General features: G+C 34.9%; 1 protein-coding gene across 1 annotated transcript in view; it reads left to right on the top strand.

The window, feature by feature from the left end:
* The window catches only part of LRBA (LPS responsive beige-like anchor protein), a 526,673-nt gene that overhangs the window by 268,829 nt on the left and 235,582 nt on the right, over nt 1–22,262 (top strand). Inside the window, exons 38-40 of the mRNA XM_037141420.2 lie at nt 10,198–10,322; nt 18,013–18,159; nt 20,680–20,816. Of these exons, the coding sequence (XP_036997315.2) occupies nt 10,198–10,322; nt 18,013–18,159; nt 20,680–20,816 (409 nt within the window). The remainder of the gene's footprint in view (nt 1–10,197; nt 10,323–18,012; nt 18,160–20,679; nt 20,817–22,262) is intronic.

Genomic DNA, 22,262 nt, shown 5'->3' with positions numbered 1-22,262 from the left:
AGTGAATTTAGCTGTTTGTTTTACTCTTGTACTTAGGTCCCTGAGTGTAGGTCGGTGGTGGGCAGGCGGGAAGGACACACAGTCACATTGGACATATTGGTGCCACTCTAGATGAGTGCCTTCCCTTCTCAGCCAGAGCTTCATAGCTACCTAGTCACCCGTCAACTTTCCTTTAGCCTGCTCTCTTCCATATTTACCTAGGCGACTGCTGTACATCTTATCCCCCTGGTCTAGTCAGTCAAAAACCTGGTATTTAATAGAGAAAATAGAAAGAATCAGGCCTTTTGTTTTTTTTCTTTTCAACCCTAAAGTCATTTATTAAAATATGGAGTCTTTCATCCTTTTCTCTTGGAAAGGAAGAGTGACTTTGTTTACTTCCAAGAAATGAGACTCTTTTCCGAGACCAGCACCTGCCTTCCTCCCCTTTGCCATCTTCAGTCTCTTCTATTTTTTGGACATATTTTTTCCCATCTGCAAACATGCTTAACTCTGTTCTTTACCCTTTTTAAGCTGCCACCTATCTTCCTAATGCTTTCTGTTGTCAAAAAATATTTTTAAAGAAAGTCAATATTAACAGTCTCTACTAAAGCATCAGTTCATTACCATTTAGTTATCCTTTCACAAGTGTAATCAAATTGCTAATGGTGTCACCAATAATGATTTTTTCTGTTATATGGCTTCAAAGGCAAGTGATAGGTAGAGTGAAATTCTCATTATATTAAATTGTGAAGAAGTACAACCTTTTGTGATCAGAAGTGCGGGGAGCCTTTGAGACCTTGCTCCCTGGTATATGTCATCAGTTTGGCTCAAACAAATGCATAAAATTCTATAAAAAACAAAATAAATAAAAGTGCAGGTATGTAAAGGCTTGAGGACAGCTCCATTTTTCTGCAGTTCTTGCTGTTTTGTGTCCCTGGAGGTATAAATCCACCCCTCCCCCACCCCTGCCCCGTCTGGCTTCTTCACGGTTTTGTTAGAGATGCCTGTAACTGAGTCTCATGTTTCTCTGTTCCATAGAAGAAAGGGAGGAGTCCTGTCCCAGCCACTGAACAAATGTTTAGCATTTCATTTTGGTGAACAGTGATTGCTAGGCACAATTTGTGTAATGATTGGTTTAAAGGTAGATTCTGGAAGCAGTCATTGGCAAAGATGATCATAACTGGCTTAGAGTGAGCTTTCCATAAATCTTCAAATCATCTGAGAAGTGTTATCTGAAAAAAACTATAATTCTTAAGGAGTAATTACAGAAATTTGTTAGGAAAAAGGAAAGAGTGGGGAAGTGCCTGTTAGCTAGGTAACCAAGTGAGTACTTCAGTTTTCTAATTATAAAACCCAAATACCCCCCAAGTGGACGCAGTTCAGATGTTTATCAGCTGCTGAATGGGTAAGCAGAATGCAGTCTGTTCATATGATGAAATGGTATTTGGCAGTAAAAAGGGATGGAGAACTGATACATGCTACAACATACTATGAACCTCAAAGCATTTAATTGAAAGAAGCCAGTCACAGGCTTCTACATATTGTTTGATTCCATTTGTATAAAATATCTAGAATCAGTAAATCTGAAGAGAAAGTAACCTAATCATTGTCATGGGCTGTTACAGGATATTTTAATTGAGTTTTGTTTTTGTTTAAATTGTATCGCAAGTCAACGAGAATATTGCTTTTTAAATATAGGCTTCGACAAAATAAATAGCATGTAGAAGTATCCAAACACTTCAATTCATTATTAACTGCAAACAGTAGCTTACCTTTCATAGCGTTTCATAGCAATTCCACATATTCCATTTCATTCGATTCCCCACAATAGCCCTGTGAGATAGGCTGAATGAGTTGTACTTTGTGTAAGGCGATGGAGGCCCAAAGATGAGACGTAAGTTTTGTTGAGGTCATAGGTCTAGTATACGGTAGAGACAAGGTGGTGAATTTTAAGTACTTTAAAAGAAATGAGGCCAAAATATTTTTATGTCATATCCAGAAATGTTTAAGACTAGTGATTTTTAATATAAATTACTCCAATATCTTTAGGTTTTATCTATCTTATAGTATGAGTTAGTTCCTAATTTGATTTTAAAGAGTTTGATGGAAAGGGTAAGTTAGACTCCTTCCTTTGTTACTATAGCTGTATTGGAAATGTTAAAAAAAAATGTGTGTATTCTCATAGCCCTTAAACTCTCCAAAAAGTCCCAATACTAATATAAATGCTTTTTACCAATCACTTACAATATGACTTATTTTAAAATTGGTTCAAACTTAAGAAGCCCCAAGCCAAAGCAAGCACCTTTTACACTACATACTGTGAAATTCTCTACATGTCCATTCTGAAGGAAGGGAGAATGGGGAATTACTGGTAAGGGGTATGGGGTTGCTTTTTGGGGGAAATAAGCATATTCTAAATTAGATTATGGCAATGGTTATACAACTATAAATTTACTAAAAAGCATTGCATTGTACACTTTAAACAGGTGAACTTTACCGTGTATAAATTATATATCATGTAACTGTTTAAAACATAGAAACATGAAAGCTCCTCCTCATTCTTTGTCCTTTGGACATATGTATGCAGAATTAAATATCGCTGCCCATTCACTGATGAGATTTTGCTTCTTTGTCCTTTATGGCAGCATGCTTTTTTGGTTCTCCTATTGTCTTATTGACTATAAGGAGCAGTTGCTTTCTTCTCTGTGTTGTTGATCCTTTCCTCTTCTGCAATACTGTAAATATTGGAATTTCCCAGATTTTATTTATATTCTTCTCCCATTCTCTCAATGCAGTTTTCTCTGGATCTACCACACTACCAAGCTTATAATAACCACTCAGTAAATTTTTGTTAGATGATGGTCTAAATCCACTGGCTCCCAGGGCTGATGTGTCTCCTAATTATATGTCTCTAGCCAGGATGCTTTTTTTTTTTTGAGTTCCCAAGTAACTTGCTTTAGATTTGCTTGCTTACTTTACCATTGCTTGCTTACTAGATTTTTCTGTGCTTTTCCTTACCTCCTGTGTTGAATGTCTCAGCAAATCTGATCTATTCCACTTCAAACATGTCTCTCGAATGCTCCAAACCCTCTGTCTTTTTTCCCCCCTGCTATGTGACATGCAAGGCTGATTGGATTAATTCTGTATTGAGGAAGCTTGGTTGTCTTTTGACTATATAATGTAAAGAGGTAACTACTTTAGTTGACTGTACAAGCCCTTTTGAAATCTTGGTTCTAAACTTTTGTTTCCTACCCTAGCTTTTGTTACTTTAAGGCTGCTTTGAAATGATCTTTCTTACCTGAACCTCTTCCAATAAAAGTGCCTTTTTATGTCTCCATGGCCTTGTTCATGCTAGATTTTTTTGTTTTGTTTTTTGTTTGTTTGGCTGGTTTTTTTTTTTGGTTGTAATGTCGTTTCTATTTTGCCCAGCATATTCCTGTTTTTCATTGGTGTTTGTTTTAAAAAGTCATCCTGTTCATTTTTCAATCAATTATTTATTGACGGCCAGCTTTGTTCCAGTTACTGTGCCTGGTCAGTGAATTGGGCACAAACCCTTGTCCTCATGGAACTCACAAAATAGATCCTCACTGAAACCCTAATGAGACCCTTTAAAGTTTTATTATTTTTGGTACTTGATCATTTTCTTATTCTGATTATAACAGCAAAAAGAATTCTAGACTGAGCCCAATATAATCCATTTGTATGTATCAAAATCTGATGCATAGTTGGCACTCAAGAAATGTTTGGTGAATTTTTTAAAAAAATTAGATGTTTATGGAAAATAGATCAGATTTGTTTAAATAGTATGGCTACTAGGGTAAGTTTTAGGGCTTCTAGTCTCCAGCAACCTAATTTATACTAATTTCCTTTTTAGTTGTCTTTTGTTCATTTTAATTTGGTAGTACAGTTAACACTAGATGTTGATTTTCTCATAACTTTGCTTAAAAATGTTGAGTGGATAAGAAAATGGTTAACAGGCTAATAGTGACTAGGAAAAGCTTAGGATTGTTTCTTGAATAAATGACTGTTGCAAAATTATACTTTCATAAAATACTTGAGGTAACAGCTATTGAAGATGGGTGTCTATATGCTCTAAAAGCAAATAAAGAAATATACTGAATAGTACCATGCAAAAGTTCATGTCTACATAATATATAATTTTACATAAATAATATACTCGATGCTCTAGGGACTCAATTTAATACCAAATCCCGATGTTTAGCCTCAATAAAGAAAGAATTCTGCTTTAGAAGATGCTTCCTCTCCGGAATCCATGCAATTAAAGGGTTCTTTGTTTCTTTTCATTAAGATGGCATGGTGCATAGATCTCCCGCATTTGACTTATACTTGGTACTCGGTAAACAGAGGTTTTGGTTAATATTTTTTTGTCTGTCTGCATGAAGGCACTGTGGGTTTCAGTTTGTGAGATAAAGCATTCTTTTATGTTGTGTGATACCCTATCGCACCTGAACATTATTTCACTAGGATTTATGCAGAAAGCGAAACCTTTCTAAAATTGAAGCCCTTTTATCTTCTGGCTGACAGTGCACAGAAAATGTTTATTTTCTTCTGGAGGCTACCATTTATTTAAGCTGTAATGTCTGGCATGCAGTTTTAATCTAAAAATATGAAAATAGAAACTAGTTAGATACAGGAGTCACAAAAACAGGTAATATAAAATTTAAGAATAAATATGAAGTACTAAAATTTTCTAGGATTTAGAACTTTTCTCTGGCCATATTTAACATTGGCTTTTGTTAAAGACATAAATATTTATCAGGTATTGTCACAAGAAAGTGGGTATGATGGAAAATGGGAAATTTTTCTAATGTAATTTCACTGTGATGGTTTTGTTTAAACTAGCATCCTTTTATTGATGTAGATTCAAATCACATTAAAATGACACTGAAAACATTGAGATGATACACACACACACATATCTGGCTAATGTGAATAATAAGTCAATGTATTTAGGTTATATAATAAGTGGAATACTTACATAGTTATCACTGATTTTGGTAATTAGCTTTGTTCTACTTTAGTAGAACACTATCAAGAAAATCCCCCTTAATGTAATACGAACTTCATGATTTCAGTGAAATAAATGTTAATGTTTCTTTTTTGTTCTTGTTTATTTTCTTCTCAGCATTGAATTTTGCCTGTTTTTTTGACAGCCATATTTGTTCCTGGTCTGGACCCTTTTCCTATAGCAGGGGGATATATACAACTGTATGTCTGCTACTGAGAGCCTCTGAAGGGCCTTGTTCAGATTCCTGTCTTCAAGATTAGACTTAACTCTGGGAGAGGGAGGAGCATGAGCATTGTACAGAGAGAGAAAAATATAGGGGGTTCTCATAGTACCTGGTGTTCTCGTAGCGTGTTCATACAGCATTGAAGACAGAGCATTGTACAACTCCAGGAGTGCCACTTCCACAAATTTTGATGTGAACAGTGTCCCCTGAAGTTGTGCAATTTAATAGTCACTTAATAGAGTTCTGCTCTATCATACGTGTTTTTTTTTAAGTTTTGTTTTTACATTTGTCTTCTCCATGAGGTTAGTGACAATATCTTTTTTGAAGGCTTTATATTTTATATTTACAGTTGACATTCAATATTATATTACTTTCAGGTATACAGCATAGTGGTTAGACATTTATATACCTTAAAAAGTGTTTCCCCCACATCTAGTGCCCACCTGAAATTATACACAGTTATTACAATATTATTGACTATATTCCCTTTGCTGTACTTCATATCCCCGTGGCTGTTTTGTACCTACCAGTTTGTACTTCTTAATCAGGGACAATATCTTAATAATCCTTATATCCCTAGCATCTGGCTCAAGAAAGAGTCACTCATTGTTATTAGAAAATATTTTAGAATTCTATTTGAGTGTTCGTTTATTCATACAATACATTGTCAATTGGCTATTGGCTTACCATCCTTTCTTCAAGGAAAACTGAACTTTAAAAAGTTTTCTTATTTACATATGAAAAATAATTATTTATGGTTGGATCATTCAGTTGTTAGATGAAGAATGTGGATCATACCTCAGTTATTCTTTGTCTTACCACTTTTACCTTTTCCAGCTGATTATCATTTGGCTTATTCTTATTCATGTTTTATCTGATCAACTCACAAGTCACAATGGGCCTAGAAAAGGGAATAAACAACCTGTGTATCTATGCCCGAGTTATAGTTCCTTCTGAGATTCATTTCAACAATCTATTCAGTTCTGTTTTTTGTCCAACAGGAAAGACATATTTTGTATAGAATGTCAAAATAGCATTGTTTTGTATTCTTTTGTATATAATGATATGTTAAAGGTATGTACACACAAACAAATAAATGTAAAGGTTTTTTAAAAAGCAGGAAGACAATTAGATGACTGATAGTTAGAAACAGACAATTGGACTTACATTATAATTTTAATCTGACATTTTGACATGAGGCCAAAAATTGGGGAGAAATTATTAGAAAGAAAAGTTAGAATATTTAATTTCAGTATCATCTTGAGCTTTCATGACTAACATGTATTCTTGTTAGTCAACCAGTTTAGTACCTGGAGACTGCATTCTGATAGGAGACCGAACTACAGCAACTTGGGAAGAGAAGGCTTTGTTTCCAGACCTTGCATAGAGAGCCAAGGTCCTCATCCTTAACTTGCATACGTTTTTTGTGATACGTTAGTTTTAATTCTTAGTAATAATGGATAAAAATGGTGTGTGTGAGTGTCGCATTATGTAGTATGAATACAATTTTGAGTGTGGTATGTAGTGATGTGGACATACATTTGTAAGGTTTCAGAGTAAGTGATTTCTTTGTTTTACCACTTTGTTTTATCCATGCTTAATACAAGCATGGATATGCTTGTATTAAGTTATTTTTTTAACCATACCATGATGATCACTTGAAAAAAACCCAATAATTTAGTTGATTCATAATATTACATAACGGTAATTCATAATGTTGCATCAGTGTACCAAATTTGCCAGTTCTTAATCCTAATTCCCCTAGCAGTACAGTGCTTCATGGGAGAGGCTGGCAGTATTCCTTAAATGAGAGTGAAATCTTTATGTGAATGATCAAAGTTACAGGAAGTTGATAATTGAAAGCTACATGTTCCCCTTTTCGATTCTGTCTAAAATGACAAATCATGCCTCTTTTTTTGGTTACAGAACTTTAAATAATGGGAGTATATGTTGTTGGAAGGAGTAGGGTTGAGGGGACAAAACATTACACTTTTAGGCCCACGTTTGTTACTGTGTAAATGACTTGAAACATGCTAGTAATTACCCTCATCTGAAAAAATGAGTATGACTTCTTTCCAAAGAACATGTGTTACTCTCACCATCAGAAAATGGATGATAAATGTTATTGTTTCAGATGAGGCCAATAAGCATTCCATTATCAGCGACTTCCTGAGGGTTTCTATCAAACTACATCACCTGGAGCCGAGTTTTTTTATGGAGAGACTCTCAAAAAAATTGCTCTCTGGGTGATTTTTGTAATCCATTCTGCGTCTGTGCTCAGAAGTTCATGGTGTTCACTTTGTCTTTGGCCTCTGAATTGTTGATCAGGCACAGTTTATTGTAGAGATTACCACGTGGAGGTGTGAAGGTCTTCACTCTATTGGAATTGCATCTCAGTACTTTTTACTTTTAATAGAATTTTTACACCTGAAGACAGAATTATATCGTCAGTATAAGTGGAACTTCTATGAAAAATTTTTTTACTGTGCAAATTCTCAGTCCTGCTGGATTGGTGCTTTTGTTTTAACCACATGTCACTATTGCGGCCATTTTTTGTTAGTGTTGAAGAGCACACACATACATATTATAGTTCTTCCTTCTAATTTTGGTTATTATTCTGACAGATACTGTCTTTGAGTTACTTGATAATTTGTGGTTTTATAATTCCTCTGGTTTTTCTGCTGTTCGACACAACCACTGCTACACAGGCTTCAGTAGCCATTGGATTTGACTTCACTCTCGTGCATTCTACTACGATCTATTGTTACCTCATTTAGTAATAATTTTATAATAGCTTAACATCTCTTATAATTTTAATTGTTATCAAGAAGAATGACATCATTTAATTTGACTTGAAATTCAGAAGGATGGATGAATGACAAATTAATAATTTACCACCTTTGCATAATACTGAAGCCTAGAATATTAGAAGGATTGATGGCAGAAAAGGTTAACAAATTTTAGCAGCTTTCATTAGCTTTACATGGTCATATGTTTGTGGTGCTGACTGAAATAGGTTCTGTAGGAGATCTCAGTCTAGGGAACTAATTACTTGTGCCGATTGCCGCCCTGATGAATAGACCCTCATTGTATCATTCCCCTGAAGACGAGGAGCAGCCTGTGATTCACGACTGCATCCTGGCTGATATTTGATAATAATTTTAACAGATAAATGTAGGTAGGCAGAATGATGAAGTGCCTATCCAAGCTCCATGACTATCGAAGCCAAGCACAGAGCCATCTGTTTGCCTTTTCCCCTCTCACCTAAGGAGAATTTTATTGTATTAATGAGTTCAAACAACTGTTATCTTTTGCTTGTATATATATTCTTTATATTTCTTATTTCTTTTTAAATGATATATTACTAGTTTTCATTTAAAATATAGTCAGACAAATAGCAAAGAATAAAAGAGGTTCTTAATGTTTCTTTCTGAGGACTGCAAATCGTACACTTTTTGGCACTCCATTGGGATTGTGTCTCATTTCTGTGCATGATCGAAACCAACAAAGGGGACCTTTGATGTGCTTGCTCACTGTCGGTCCAGCATTCTCAGAAAAGAGCACGGGTTCCTATTGTTTTTAAAAAATATTTTCTGTAAATAATATACTGTTTGTTGCCTATGCTTTTACTATTCTGGGATAATTTGTAATTGATAAAGTACTTATTTATAAATCATTTGAATTTTTAAAGGTAGCATCTTTAAGACATCAAAATAGGGATCTTACATGTGGGTATTTTGGGACTATCAGTTGGTCAAGACTACTAATTTGTCAAAGCTGACAGGTACGATTTTATTAGCTCATGAAATGCAAGTGAGATTTTATTTCATATTAGTCATTTCTTGTAGAAGTTTTGATTATGAATTTTTAAAATTTTATTATCAAAACATGGGTTTTTAATGCTCTGTATTTTAGGGACTAAATATATTCTGCAAAGATATTTTCTCTTACTGTAACTGAAAAAAAATTCACATTAGCATTTTCTCTATAAAATGTTTTCCAGTATGTTAGACCATGATTAGTTAACAAGAGAGAAAGTGGACATTTGTATATTGCCATATAAAGGGTCTACATAATTGGGGAAAATAGAGAAGTTGAATTGAGTGAACCCTTTTTAAAAAATACTTTTACAAAAGTATGCTTTTGATACAATAATTATTGCACATCATATAGCATGTAGTTTTTAATTAAATATAAAAACAGACTACATAAAACAGAAATCCAATCTGATTTGCTTGAAAATAGATTGCTATTTCACTCTATAGGAATGGTTTATTTAAAAACAGCAAATGGAAAAGAAATGCATTTTCTTGTGTTGTTCTAAGCCTCAGGGGCTAAATGTAATGAATATTTTAAGAGATTATTTTAATTAAATTCCTGCACATCTAAACAGAGTAATATTTTATTATCACATACATAACCATGTAACTGAGATATTCATTAAAGTTAACACTTTCTGGACCAAGAATTCATGGTATGATTTACTGACCTTGTACAAAAAGGCACAAATTAGGAAGAAAAATGAAGGGGGACAGACTTTGATTAATATAGGTAATGCTATACCATATTTATAATAGCCTTTTCCCTATTCTGGTTTATAAATGCAGCCACAGAGAAAGGTGCCCTGCTGAGGCTGAAATGAGGCTGAAATCAGAGCACATGCCACTAGAGTGTGGGGAAACTGATCACACTGTCAGCAATTCATTTCAAAATGATGTATTTAGTGCTCATTTCACCTTCCAAGAAAAAGGAAAAGGAGTTCCTTAGACTGGAAGGTGATATTGTTATTTTCAAGGACATACCTAAGTTAAAGATTGCAGAAAGGGGAGTGTGAAGTGGAGGGAGAATTAAGGGGAAGGGGAGGGGAAAAAAGGCAGAGCAAACAAGGAGAGCTTTATGCAGAAATTCAGTGCTACCACGCTGTTTGATAATTGCTAACATATGTGGCTTCTCTGTTTCATTGTAGTCGTCCTCGTGAGTTCTGGCGCCTTGACTACTGGGAAGATGACTTGCGGCGCCGGCGACGATTTGTGCGTAACCCTCTAGGATCGACACATCCTGAAGCGACACTAAAAACAGCCGTGGAACATGGTCAGTGTATAAACCAGTCCTTGCCGGTAGCAGCAGGTAGAGTACTGGGTAATGAAGAGCATTAACTTCATTACTATAAGGCACTGTAAAATGGTCCAACACCACATTTCATAGTTACTCACCCCAGAAGGAGAAGTTAAATTTCTTATAGTTAGTGTAGGGTCCTATTAAATTATAGTGTCAAGTGCATTTATTTATTATGTTACACATGCAAAACTTACTTAACATAGACCCTTTGTTTCAGAGTAGGAGGATAAAATATTTCTCCTTTTAAGTGACACATTCAGCTTTGAGTAAATTAATCCAGGACGCCTGCCTTAAATCCATGAATATCAGAAAGACAGCATTTACAAACCAAATAGGTTTCTAAGGCTCTGTTGTGTGTGTATGATTTTCCCTCAAACATGGTATTTTAGCATGAGATTATGAAGTGGGAGAGATAGTAATAAATGTCCAAGTGCCCAGATACTTTCTGAGCCGTGATTTGTAGATGGTTGTGACAGATGGCTCCTGGAAAAAGAGAATAGACATTACTTTCAAACGTTCCTGTTCTGCATCATCATCTTATCAGACCTTAACAAAACATTTTTCCCCCTTTTTGATATAATGCATATCACTATGATACAGTTTAGTTAGAAGCCTGATGAGCAAATTGGAAAAACTGAAAAAGTCCTTTTGATTTGAGGATTTATTCTCTTTGGGCATATGATTTTATTTAATATTTTAATAATTTTGGAAAGTCAGTTAAGATATTGATTAAGGAGGAAAACGTCCCCTTTACATTAAAATAACTTTGATTTTATAAAATGTAAACTGGCTATTTGTTATAAGAAATAATTTTTATTTTTCCTTTTATATAGTATTAGTTTAATATACAGCAGCTTATGGTTAAATGATAGTATCTAGTATACAAAATATATGTGAAATTACATTCAATAAAGAATTTAGATGAAAAGTATGTGGTCCTAGGTTTGGCCTCAGTCAGGCAGCTTAACCTCTTGCACTCAGCCTTAAAGAGCCATTTCTGGGAGAAAATGTGCACAATATGTCATCAGATATAACACCAAATGTGACATCAGTCCCTTAAAATAAATGATCATACAGAGAATAGTCAATAAGAAAGTGATCTAAAAGCAATAATAGTCTCAGAGCCCTACCTCTTCGACTGCAGGAGGTGGAGAAGGAGAAATAAGGTGTAGAATTAATTGGGCCACTTTTGCTTTTAAGGATCATGTACAGTTTATGTGGTGTTACAGATTTCAGAGTCATACATATTTTTTCTCTTCTGTTTTTGTTTTTTGTTTTGTTTTTGGCTTATAACCCTTACATTGAAAAAAATCAGCCTTTTTGTGTTTTTTATCCTTTGTCGTCAAAGAGATGCTACCATGTGCCCTTAGAATTTAATAGGTATTTTTCTGTCTTCTTAGCTGTCATTTCTCATTGAGCTTTGAGTTCTGAAGTCAGTGAATGAAAATGTTATGAAAATTTTTTATTTTATGTCTGGAAAGAGGGACTTGCTTCCTAAAATTGCATAGAGGCAAACTGTTAATGCTTTTACTTGAGAGAAATATCTGTAACTGAATTTAAAATTTGTGGTACAGATTTAATTAAAGGACTTATTAAAATCTATTTTTATAAAAAATAGTATATTTACCCTTTGACCATTTTGAGGAATGTAAGCTTCCTTATAATGAATAAATTTTAATTTTATTGTTCAACTTTACATTTTAAAATAATATGTCAAATTTCTTAAGGCTGATTTAAAAAATTTATTAGCAGTCTTCACTGTCATTTAATTAAGACTTTTTACATCCTGTATAGAAGCCGATTTCACTCTAAATGCTCCAAATAGTAATTGAAAGAGTAATATTATATCAATTACTTATCTATATTTTATTATGCATTGTTATATTGAGAGAACTTCAGTTAAACATTTTACGCAATTTCATTCTGCTTGGTAATGTTTTACACTAACCTTACAATGGCTCATATTTAAAAGGTTCTGAAAAGATTAAAAACAAAAATTTAAATCTGCAATGTATATTTTAAAAAATTAACTGTGTAGGAGATTTTTCAGTAGTTTTACAATTAAGTCATAGTTAATATAACATTTTTTGAAAAAGATACAAACTCTAATCATATTTTGTATATAGGTTTTTTAATAATGAAATATTAGAGTTTTGGAACTCAGTGCATACATTGTACTGTAATAGTTTGATATCATAATTTATGCTAACATGTAAACAAAGCTTTTAAGATATTATATGTACAGTTGACATTCACTTTTAATTTTGTGTTAATTATGAAAGTCTTTGTTTTTCAATACTAAATAACAATAGAAAACTAATGAAAATAAACATATTCAGAGTCAAGAATGCCAAATAAAACAGTACAATCAAAACACAGTTGAAATTACAGAATTTAGCATGGATAAATACTATGCTTTAATGTGGAATTTGAGTATTTAAAATAGATATTACCGAGGCTAATGGGTCAGTTTTATACTGTTGACTTCTCACTTTTGTTTATAATTGATTTAACAAAGGAGACAGGACATTTTGAAAATGCAGAATCTTAAAACATGGTGAAGTATATTATCATCATTGAAGGATGACATCTGAATAGAAATGCTGTTGGAGATTAGTTATATATTTTAGTGGTAAGAGCCATCTTTTTTATGGATTGATGTGACTTGAAGGAAAGCCTCTGGTGTAAAGGTGGCAGAGTAAATACCTGAAGAGTGATGTTCTCCGTTCGGGCGATCAATACTAGCCCCATGACTCTACTTCTGGCTACCTTCTAGTTAAAAACAAATTTTTTAATTCTGACAATTTAATTGCCCTTCCCAAGTTCACATTAACTTGCTTGGGGAAAAGGGCTTTGGGTAATTTTTCAAAGAGAGACCCTCCAAAGCGGTTATTTATAAAAGTCATTTTGTAATGGGAGATTTCTTTAACTTTGCAGAAACTGCATCATATTTTTAAATTAAAACTAATACTTCCTCTTATGATTAAATATTCTTTATGGAAATTAGCAGCAGAGGTGGATATTTGATTCTTCGGGGCATTTTCTTCCCTTTTATAGTTTTAAAATTTATTAGAAATCAGTCGTAATTATTCTTAAGAGTCTTCTAATGCACAGAACCCAGTTCGTCAGCTGTTTATTATCACATCATTTAGATCTGGAAAGAATGTAAGGCTAAAGTCTAGTCCTAGCACTATTCTTGACCAAAGAGGAAACTTGAGGAATCAAAAAACCAACATAATTCTTGGTAGAAGTAGGACCCCAGGTAACCCATGATTAAGCAGATGTGGTGGGTTTTTTCCCATTGTTCTATCTGTCTTCTAAAATCCATTGTTAAATATAATGGGAATTTTTATTCAAATTGAAGCCACATGAAACATATTTTAAATGGTAGAAAATTGGTTTTAATTCAAACACTAAAAGAGCTTAGCAGTAGAATCCTATTGAATTCAAGACATTTTTATTTTGTAGAGACTGTGCAAGCTCATAGAAATATATGAGGAGGATTTAACATAGTTTAAAAGGTATCTTGTAATCATATGGAATGATACAAGTACCTCATCTGGTTTTGTAGTGATGACAGACCATGTAAAGATCCTAAATGATGCCATTCTCTCATAACTTCAATAATGCCAGATGCTATTTCCTTCTTCTTAGGATCCACATACACTAGGTTCTCTATCTGACACTTTTAAGGGACCTGTGGTCACTGGGAGATGAACTTGGTTTGTTCCCCTAATCATTCTTTGTAGTTTCACTAATTTTTCTTAGAATGAATCTTTTTGACTTGGAATCCTTTGGAAACTGCACAAACTATACAAAATGGAATTATTTTAGGATAATAGTTGTGTATAAGACATTCTTTCTGTTTCTTGTTAAGAATGAAAAGTTCTGTGTGCTTCACAACACACTCACTGGATACCCATATTTATTTTGTATACATTTGAGATCACTTTGTTATTTCAGTAGTAATCTTTTTTTAAATGAAGTGTCTTAATTCTTAATGTAAACTTTTACTATAATATGGACTACTGATTACCAGTTCACTGTTGCAGTAGACTTTTAAAAGGAGCTTTATATATCATAGATGAACAGTTTTCTGTGTTCTTATTCTGTTTTGATTTTATTTACTTAGCCTGTTTTGAATATAGATGAATCAACTCATGTCCGGTGCTAGCTCTAAAGAACCTGAACTTTACTTTTTGGATAACCAGCTATTCTGCGAGTCTGCTTACAGCTCTTAGCTTTAGCTTTAGTGAATCAAAAGTCATGATTCAAAGAAAGCATTTTTGACAAATTTATCCCATTTATGCAACAATTGCCCTCTAGTTATTAAGTTAGAGTAAATATTAACTAGAATAAAATGTGAGATTAGATGAAGGCAGTCTGTTAATAGTGATATGAAAATTTAAGCAGTTACCATGTTTGGTAGTAATTTTATTATCCAGAAAAGATCTGAATCAAGCTTTAAAATTGAACCAAAAGTCTGTTCTGACTTCATCCAATTGAACTTTTATACAAGCATACAATATACTCAAAGAAGATGTCAAAATGCTTGATACTTGTTTCAGTGGTTGATTGAGTGAGTATAAGACAAACTTTTGTTTGCCTTAAACTTTTCCCAGCATATAAACATGATAATTATCTTTTATTTAATGCTTGGGACAGTTTTGTTCTAATTTTGAAAACAAAACAAAGTTCTTTAGCAGAGAGCTATTAGACCACTGAGGATTGAACGCCAGCGCATGTGGTGTGTATTAGAGCACTGTTGGTGATTTTACTGCTGCTAACTTAAAATCCTCCAGGGGGGGTTAATTACAGGAAAACCATTCTAAATATCAGTAAGCTGCATATTTTCCATGACAAGAGGTTTTTCAGTTGAGGTTGAACAATTCCAGAATCTGAGCTTGTAAAAATAAGTAAATAAATAAAAAGTGGGTGTTTGTATGTGTATAGTATGCCTATGGTACTTTAAAATTTTTCATAAAATTTTATTTAATTCAGAAGTTACTGTGTTTTAATGTGTCAGCATGATGAAAACATATTTAAAAACACTTTAAATTCCTGTTGCAAGGAATAAAAAAAATAATATTTAATGGTCATTTAAATGAATGTGAATTTATTTACTGAGCTACTTTATATTCCCACTGGCTACTATCATTTTTTTAAATGTTTGCAGATTAAAGTCTACCCCCCCACTTTTTTTCAAATCGACTTTGCGTACTTCACAACATGTATGGCAATAATCAGAGAAAGTAATGATCAAGGTGTTAAATTTAGTTGTTTTTTTATGTGTTTGGCATATGTTCATAATATGTAGGTTTGCAAATGAATTCCTTTTTATTCTTTGCTTTTTTATTATAACTCTGACTTAACCTTTTAAAATGTGCCATGTGAAACTTAAGAGTAGTAAACTAACCAGTAGATTACTGGTCCATTCATCTTTGCATAGTGGGGAGAGCCCAGATTCTGGTGCCCCAGACTCCTGACCTGACTTAGTAGCTGTGTTGCCTTGGGCAAGTTATATAACCTTCTCTGAGCCTGTTTATTCATCTGAAAAGGAGAAATTAGAAGGGGGGGTTTATGAGAATTAAATGAGTTAAATATGTAAAGTGCTTTGAACACTCCCTGGCACATGATTAGTATTCTTTAATATTAGCATTGTTATGATTTCTGCTTTGACGAAGGAATTTAAAACTGGGAAATGAGAATGTAACATGCTGATTTTGTACTAAAATCTAACTGGCAGTTGTTAATTAAGTATAATGTACTTTATAAGGAAATGTAGACAATGATGATGTCTCTTAATTCTCAGCAACCAATTTATTTTTAGTAAACTGGAGAAGGCCTTATTTGGGCTAAGGGCAGTGTTTATCATTTCAAAGTAAGGAAACATAAATACTTGAAATATAAACAATGACATAAAAATTTATACTGCTATTTTCTTAAAAATTATTGGGTTTGGGTATATTTTTTGTAGCTTGTAAAAATATAAAGCCATTTAAATTAGATACTTAAAAATTGTTTTCAAATATTTATTGAGACTTCTATATGTATGCAGCATAGGAAAATAAAATTTTACTTACCACATAGAGGTTATTCAAAGTTAAATATAGAAAGCTTCTTTCCATGATTTTGTTATTTAATAGAAAGTACCTATGTTTTTAAGTATCGTCCTAAGTATTGTAGGTAAATGATATATATGGTGAACTCACAGTAAATATAATAAAAATTAACTTTTACCTTTTAACATTATCCATGCAATGCCTATTAAATTCCATGAACCTTTGCTATCTCAGGATAATCTGGTAACATACACATAATTTAGCATAAATTATATAGATAAATATTAGTCACGTTGCTCCAGACTGAGCACTTTAGCCTTTGTGGGTTTTGGACGCAGTGCCTAGTTGGAAACTGCAGTGGAGAACAGAAAGCGGGGCTGTCTGATTTCCATATCAATAGCTGCTGCCCGGGCGGATCAGGTGCTTTGCCTCTGGGATTTCCCTAGCTGGAAACCAGGACTGGAAGGAAGGACGATGCTAAACTTTCCCTTATGTGACACTGTGAGCTTTCAAAATTCACAGGCCAGCAGTCGGTATTAGCTTTTACGAATTTCTTAAGGAAAAAGCTGCTCAGAGCAGCGCAGTCGCTCTGGAGGGATGTGGGTGTTTGAAGTCAGAATCAGGAGTTTCAGTGCTTTCCCCTTTGGGCTGCACCTCTGCTGCCGTCTGTGCTTCCATTGTTGGCCCTGGGTGCTCCACAGAGCTTTTCCCCTCACTGTTTGGATTTGCTGTCCCTTCCCTCTGTCCATGCCTTAACAGTGCCTCCAGTCTGTGCTGCTCTCTCCACGGGCTGCTGCGGCTCAGGCAGTGGGAGGTTCTCCGCCCAGATGCCTCTCATCCCAGGCTTTCTGTTATGGTTGCCCCCGGGGCGTCTTAGCCCTTTAGTTTAAACACATGGAGGAGGTAGTGTTTGAGCCTCCACTTAGTTTCCACACTGCCTTGCTCTTGGTATTTGTCTAAGGGCTGAAGTGGGGGTGTGGGTGGGGTGAAATGTGGGCAAGGGCAAGGTGAAGGAAGGAGGGAGAATGGAGTTAAGAGGAAGACAAGGCAGCTTCCAAGAGCTGCTAGAGCTTTATGAGTGTCAGACGTGGCTTCAGGATGTGGTCTGAATCCTCATTGGCTGTGACTTTCCTAGCTCTGGCCCTTCTTCCTCTGGCCTCTCCTTCACAGCCACTTCCCAACCGTTTCAAAATGCTTGTCACTGTAATATTATTTCAGGAATGAATCAGTCGTGCTTATTTTTCAGTGTTAGGTGGGTATTGTTTGTAAAAGTAGGTTGGGATTTTTTCTACTGACAAATTTCCAAAAATGTGCTGCTTTTGAACCCTCTCCAGCCCTAACTGTAAGTAAATAAATGGTTCTGAGCGTGTTGCAAGGGTCATATTTAATGGGATTAGGTGCTTGTTCAGGGTAACGTAGATTTGGGGAATCACGTTTGTCAAAATGAACATGTGTGCCATCCCAATCACCCTCCCCAATGTGGGTGGACGTGTAAAATGATTGGCCATCTTTGGCCACCTAGCCTTACCTCGGTCCCCTGCCCCTCTGCCAGAGCACTCTCCCCAGGGCTGATGGACAGCTTTGTTTCCTTTTCATTTCAGCTGCAGATGAAGATATCCTTGCTAAAGGAGCACAGTCCATCAAGAGTCAGGCTTTAGGAAATCAGAACTCAGAAAACGAGGTTCTCCTGGAAGGTGACGACGATACTCTGTCATCCGTGGACGAGAAAGATTTAGAGAATCTTGCCGGTAAATTCAGCGGTTGTGCAGCTATTTCAGCTAGCTCTGGGCCAAGAAGCATCTAATTACTTACTTTTTCAGCTGAGACCGCTACTAAGTTTACACCCACAATTACTTGAGCTATAAAAATAGCTCAATTACTTGAGCTATTTTGTGTTCCTTCAAACATTGTCCTCCTAATCTTTAATACTTTCTGTTTTGTTTCTCTATTCTATTCTTTATGTTCATTTTTAAAGTAATTTTCACTGAAAAAGAAAAAAGTTTAAAAGCAGCAACAACAAAACAAAATTGCTTCACCATCCCATGAGAGTTACCTAATCTCTATAATAATAAGAGTTGTAAGTGAAATTCTGCCAACTGTTCTGTAAATAAAGCTTGGGGGCAGGTGAGCTATTTGCTTTGATATACAGGTCTTAGTGAACATGTTGCATACATTTAACTCTCTTAAAAAATCCATTTCAAGCATTCTGTGGCTTTACACAGGATTCACATATTTTATCTGATATAGAAATTTTGATTTGCACTCTACAGATTTTCAGTTTTACTTCCCTTATGGGAAAAATTCTCTGGTTCAGCCTGAAATTTTAGTCATTCGTTAAGTGGCCTTTTTTTTTTTTAAATGCCTGTGGCTCTGTTTCTCAAGGAGGAAAGTCTGAAAGATTCTATGATTTCTTTAGGGAAAAATATATCATCTATTTTGATAATTTTCATTTAAGAGAAAAGACATTAGAAATCTTATGTTTAATGACATATATCTGCAACCTGTACTGCTACGCAATGAATGCTAATGAAAAGCAAAAATGGATGATGGCACCTTCTTTGAGGAACCATAAACCTCTGTGTAAAGTAAAATAACCTTAGTTGGAGCATAGTGTTAAGGGGTTTCAGACAAGAATAGAGAATAAGGTGGACAGTGCTGTTTTCTAGTCTTTTCCTTCATATCCACTTACCTATTTCCTCCTCCTTTATTTTGCTTGCATTCTTGCTACTAGTAATGCATTCATACAGTAATAGAGGTGAAAGGGGAGTTTAATTATATAATCCTGACAATGGCAATAGGATTAAGAAGTAATCCACACTAATAAAGTGGTGTGGGTTAGAAATGAAGTGGAAATTGTCAGGGGTCTTCTTTAGGACCTGGGCTGCCCTGGCTCCTGCAGCTGTCTGCTTACCCTGTAATTGAATGTCTGAGAGTGATTGAAAAAATGTTATTTCTTCTCAGGATTACATGCTAATGTACAGAGGGCAAAGGAGACAGCAAAAGAACACATAGCTGCTTATTTCATCCATTTATAGGGATGAGCTTTGGGAAATCATGGCTGTTCCGCAGCTATCTGCTGCCCATCTGCAGACACAATGTATTTGTACATGGGGAATAGAGGGCAAAACCTGCTCTGATCTCCGCAGAGCATCCCTTCTATTGTCCTACTGGCACACATTAAGATTGATGTGAGATTAAGGACCAACACCCTTCTAACAATCGATGAAAATGTCAATTCATCTGAATTTTGAAACACTTATTCACCCATCGATTACCTGAATAGGTGTGCCGTGTTTGTAGGCACTATATTAATTCAGACCTCTAAGTGCCGGTCTTCTCAAGCTGTTTTCTTCACCTAGAGATTTGTGCAGTGAGAAGCTGACACGGGATATCAAATTCTTATTGCGTCAATCTCTACGTAAACATATATGTATATATAATATCATTATTTTTAGTCCTTATTTTAGGATTAGTTCTAATACACTTTGTGTTCTTCTATCTGTATTGAATCTATTGTTTTCAGTAGCAGGCTGATTTGTCTCTTTGATAAGCCCTGTGGAGATTTGATTATTCCAATAAAAATTCATTCACTTGGAAACCCACCCTCCAGCTGTTTACTCCCAGAGTCCCTGAACTACACTAATATTAGATTTGGAAGCACTGAACAATATTTAACAGTGGAAAGGCAGGCTTAGGAAATAAGTATCTTTACCAAGGTTTCATGAGGAAAGTTGTTATGGAAGAGGTTTTATGTCAGCCTGGCACAAAATCTTTACCAAAGAATATGGTGCAGTGTTTCTCACTTTGCTAATAAGCTAGTGATCTTTTTGTAATCGCGCCTCAGCCAAACTCTAAGCTAACCTCTGGCCTTGGGAGCCTATTGAGTCCTCCTTGCTCCTGGTTGTTGTTCCATGTTGTTTGATAGCCTGAGGCTTGTTTTCTAAATGGAATGTGGATGGACTTATTTAGGCAGAGCTGCCCTTTTACCAGGAGATTAGACCAAACCTTTGCAGACTCCCTGTAAAATAATTGCATCCTAGTTTACTATTAAAGTTAATCGCCTATTATAAATCTCTTAGTATGAGAATTCTAACTTTGCAATTTTGGAGGAAGTTCCTTGGGGGGTGTGTGCAAAATTTGTAAGTGTAGTAATGCAGGCAATTTGGTGCTAGAGATGAGAATTTTAAAATTAAATTTCTGCGTGAACCTATTTGAATTTTTGAAAAATGTCATTCCAACCTGTGCGGCTTGCCTTTTCACTTTGGCAGGTCCTGTTAGCCTAAGCACACCAGCTCAGCTTGTGGCCCCCTCTGTGGTCGTGAAGGGCATTCTCTCTGTCACCTCCTCCGAACTCTATTTTGAGGTGGATGAAGAGGACCCCAACTTCAAGAACATCGACCCCAAGGTGAGAAAATGAGAAGCGGGTTTCCTTTTAACGGAATTTTTATTTTTCTTGAATGGGATGGTGCACTGCTATAAAGTAGGATTGTCATTGGTAAAACTGGACACACTCACTGTGAATTTCTTGCTGCTGTCCCTCCGTCTGTGTGCAAGGCAACTCTCTTCTTTAGCTTATGGTTCCCTTACCAGCTAGTTAGATTATTGAAGTTCATTTAGATTCAAAACAATTCCCACTTAATTGCTTTTATCATTAGCTCATTCAAGGGTGGGGGTGAACCTCAGGGGGTATCTTCTATAAATATATTTTACATCACAGGGTCCAGGGTAAATTAAGCTACAAAATCCAAAGAGATTGAAGAGGAGTTATTTTGTTTAGCCTTTATATTTTCTGGATATGATACCAATATATCTCCCTCCTTGCTTTGTCCTCATGTCTTGCCGCTCTGTCGTGCATGCATGTCTCGTGTGTGTGTGAGATACCTCTGGTTCCCATTACCTGTAGTTGATTTTACAAGGCACTGCATAATTTCCTATTCTTAAATGAAAATGTAATTTCCCCTTTAAAATGTATTTCTGATTACTTTTCAGACCTTGGCAACTTTATTTTACTAAGAAACATTTGTAGCACAGCCATAAAACCAAAATTAGATTTATTTTATGAAAGTGAATGGCTCAATTTGATCTGAGAGGAAATAGTCTCTTTTAATGAGCAAAATAAGTATCTTGTAGAAAGAGAAGTTTAAAAAATTGGAATACTCTATTTTACAGACTGATAGCTTGTGTGTGGTGTGTGTGTACATACTACATACATAGGTACATTCATATACACACACATATATACATTCTGCATTCATTGATGGGAGGTTCTTTGATTTTGTAATCAAGTGAATGATTAAATTTTAGTGATTTAGAAGTATTTCAAAATAGTTTTTTTAATTGAAAACTTTACAGTGCCGTCTTGCATTACATGCTTTTCTAGTATAATGTCTCAAAATTGCTGCCTTTATTGATATAGGATTTGGTAGATTGTATGAAAGGCAGGTTACAATGAAACAGGTTAGTTTGACCTTGATAATTCAGCTAATCCATTGTAGAGAAAACTGTAATTCAGATTTTGCATCACCTAGAAAAAACTTTCATTTTGTTGCAGAGCTGAAAATGTATTTTAGTTGTTTAGGAAAGAAAAGTAACCAAAATTACTTACATTCTCTAATGTATGGTAGTTTGTGAGTTTAAGAAGCTGAAATTTAACTCAGAATATTCTCCTATGCTTTGGGGCATACATGGCTTAAACCTAAACTGTGATTTAAAGGTATCTAAGTATTGCACTAAATATTAGAGTCTTTGCCAGTCTTTGTAATTAGGCGCTTTAAATAGTTATTTACTCCTTTGGGGGAAGTTATAACATATTTCTCTCTGATCCTATTTTGTGCAGCATCATTAAAGTAAT

This window comes from Artibeus jamaicensis, unplaced genomic scaffold (genome assembly GCF_021234435.1).
Source record: "Artibeus jamaicensis isolate MK-2021 breed Jamaican fruit bat unplaced genomic scaffold, CSHL_Jam_final scaffold_537, whole genome shotgun sequence".
NCBI classification, from domain to species: domain Eukaryota; kingdom Metazoa; phylum Chordata; class Mammalia; order Chiroptera; family Phyllostomidae; genus Artibeus; species Artibeus jamaicensis.
This window is presented reverse-complemented; position numbering and strand designations above follow the sequence as displayed.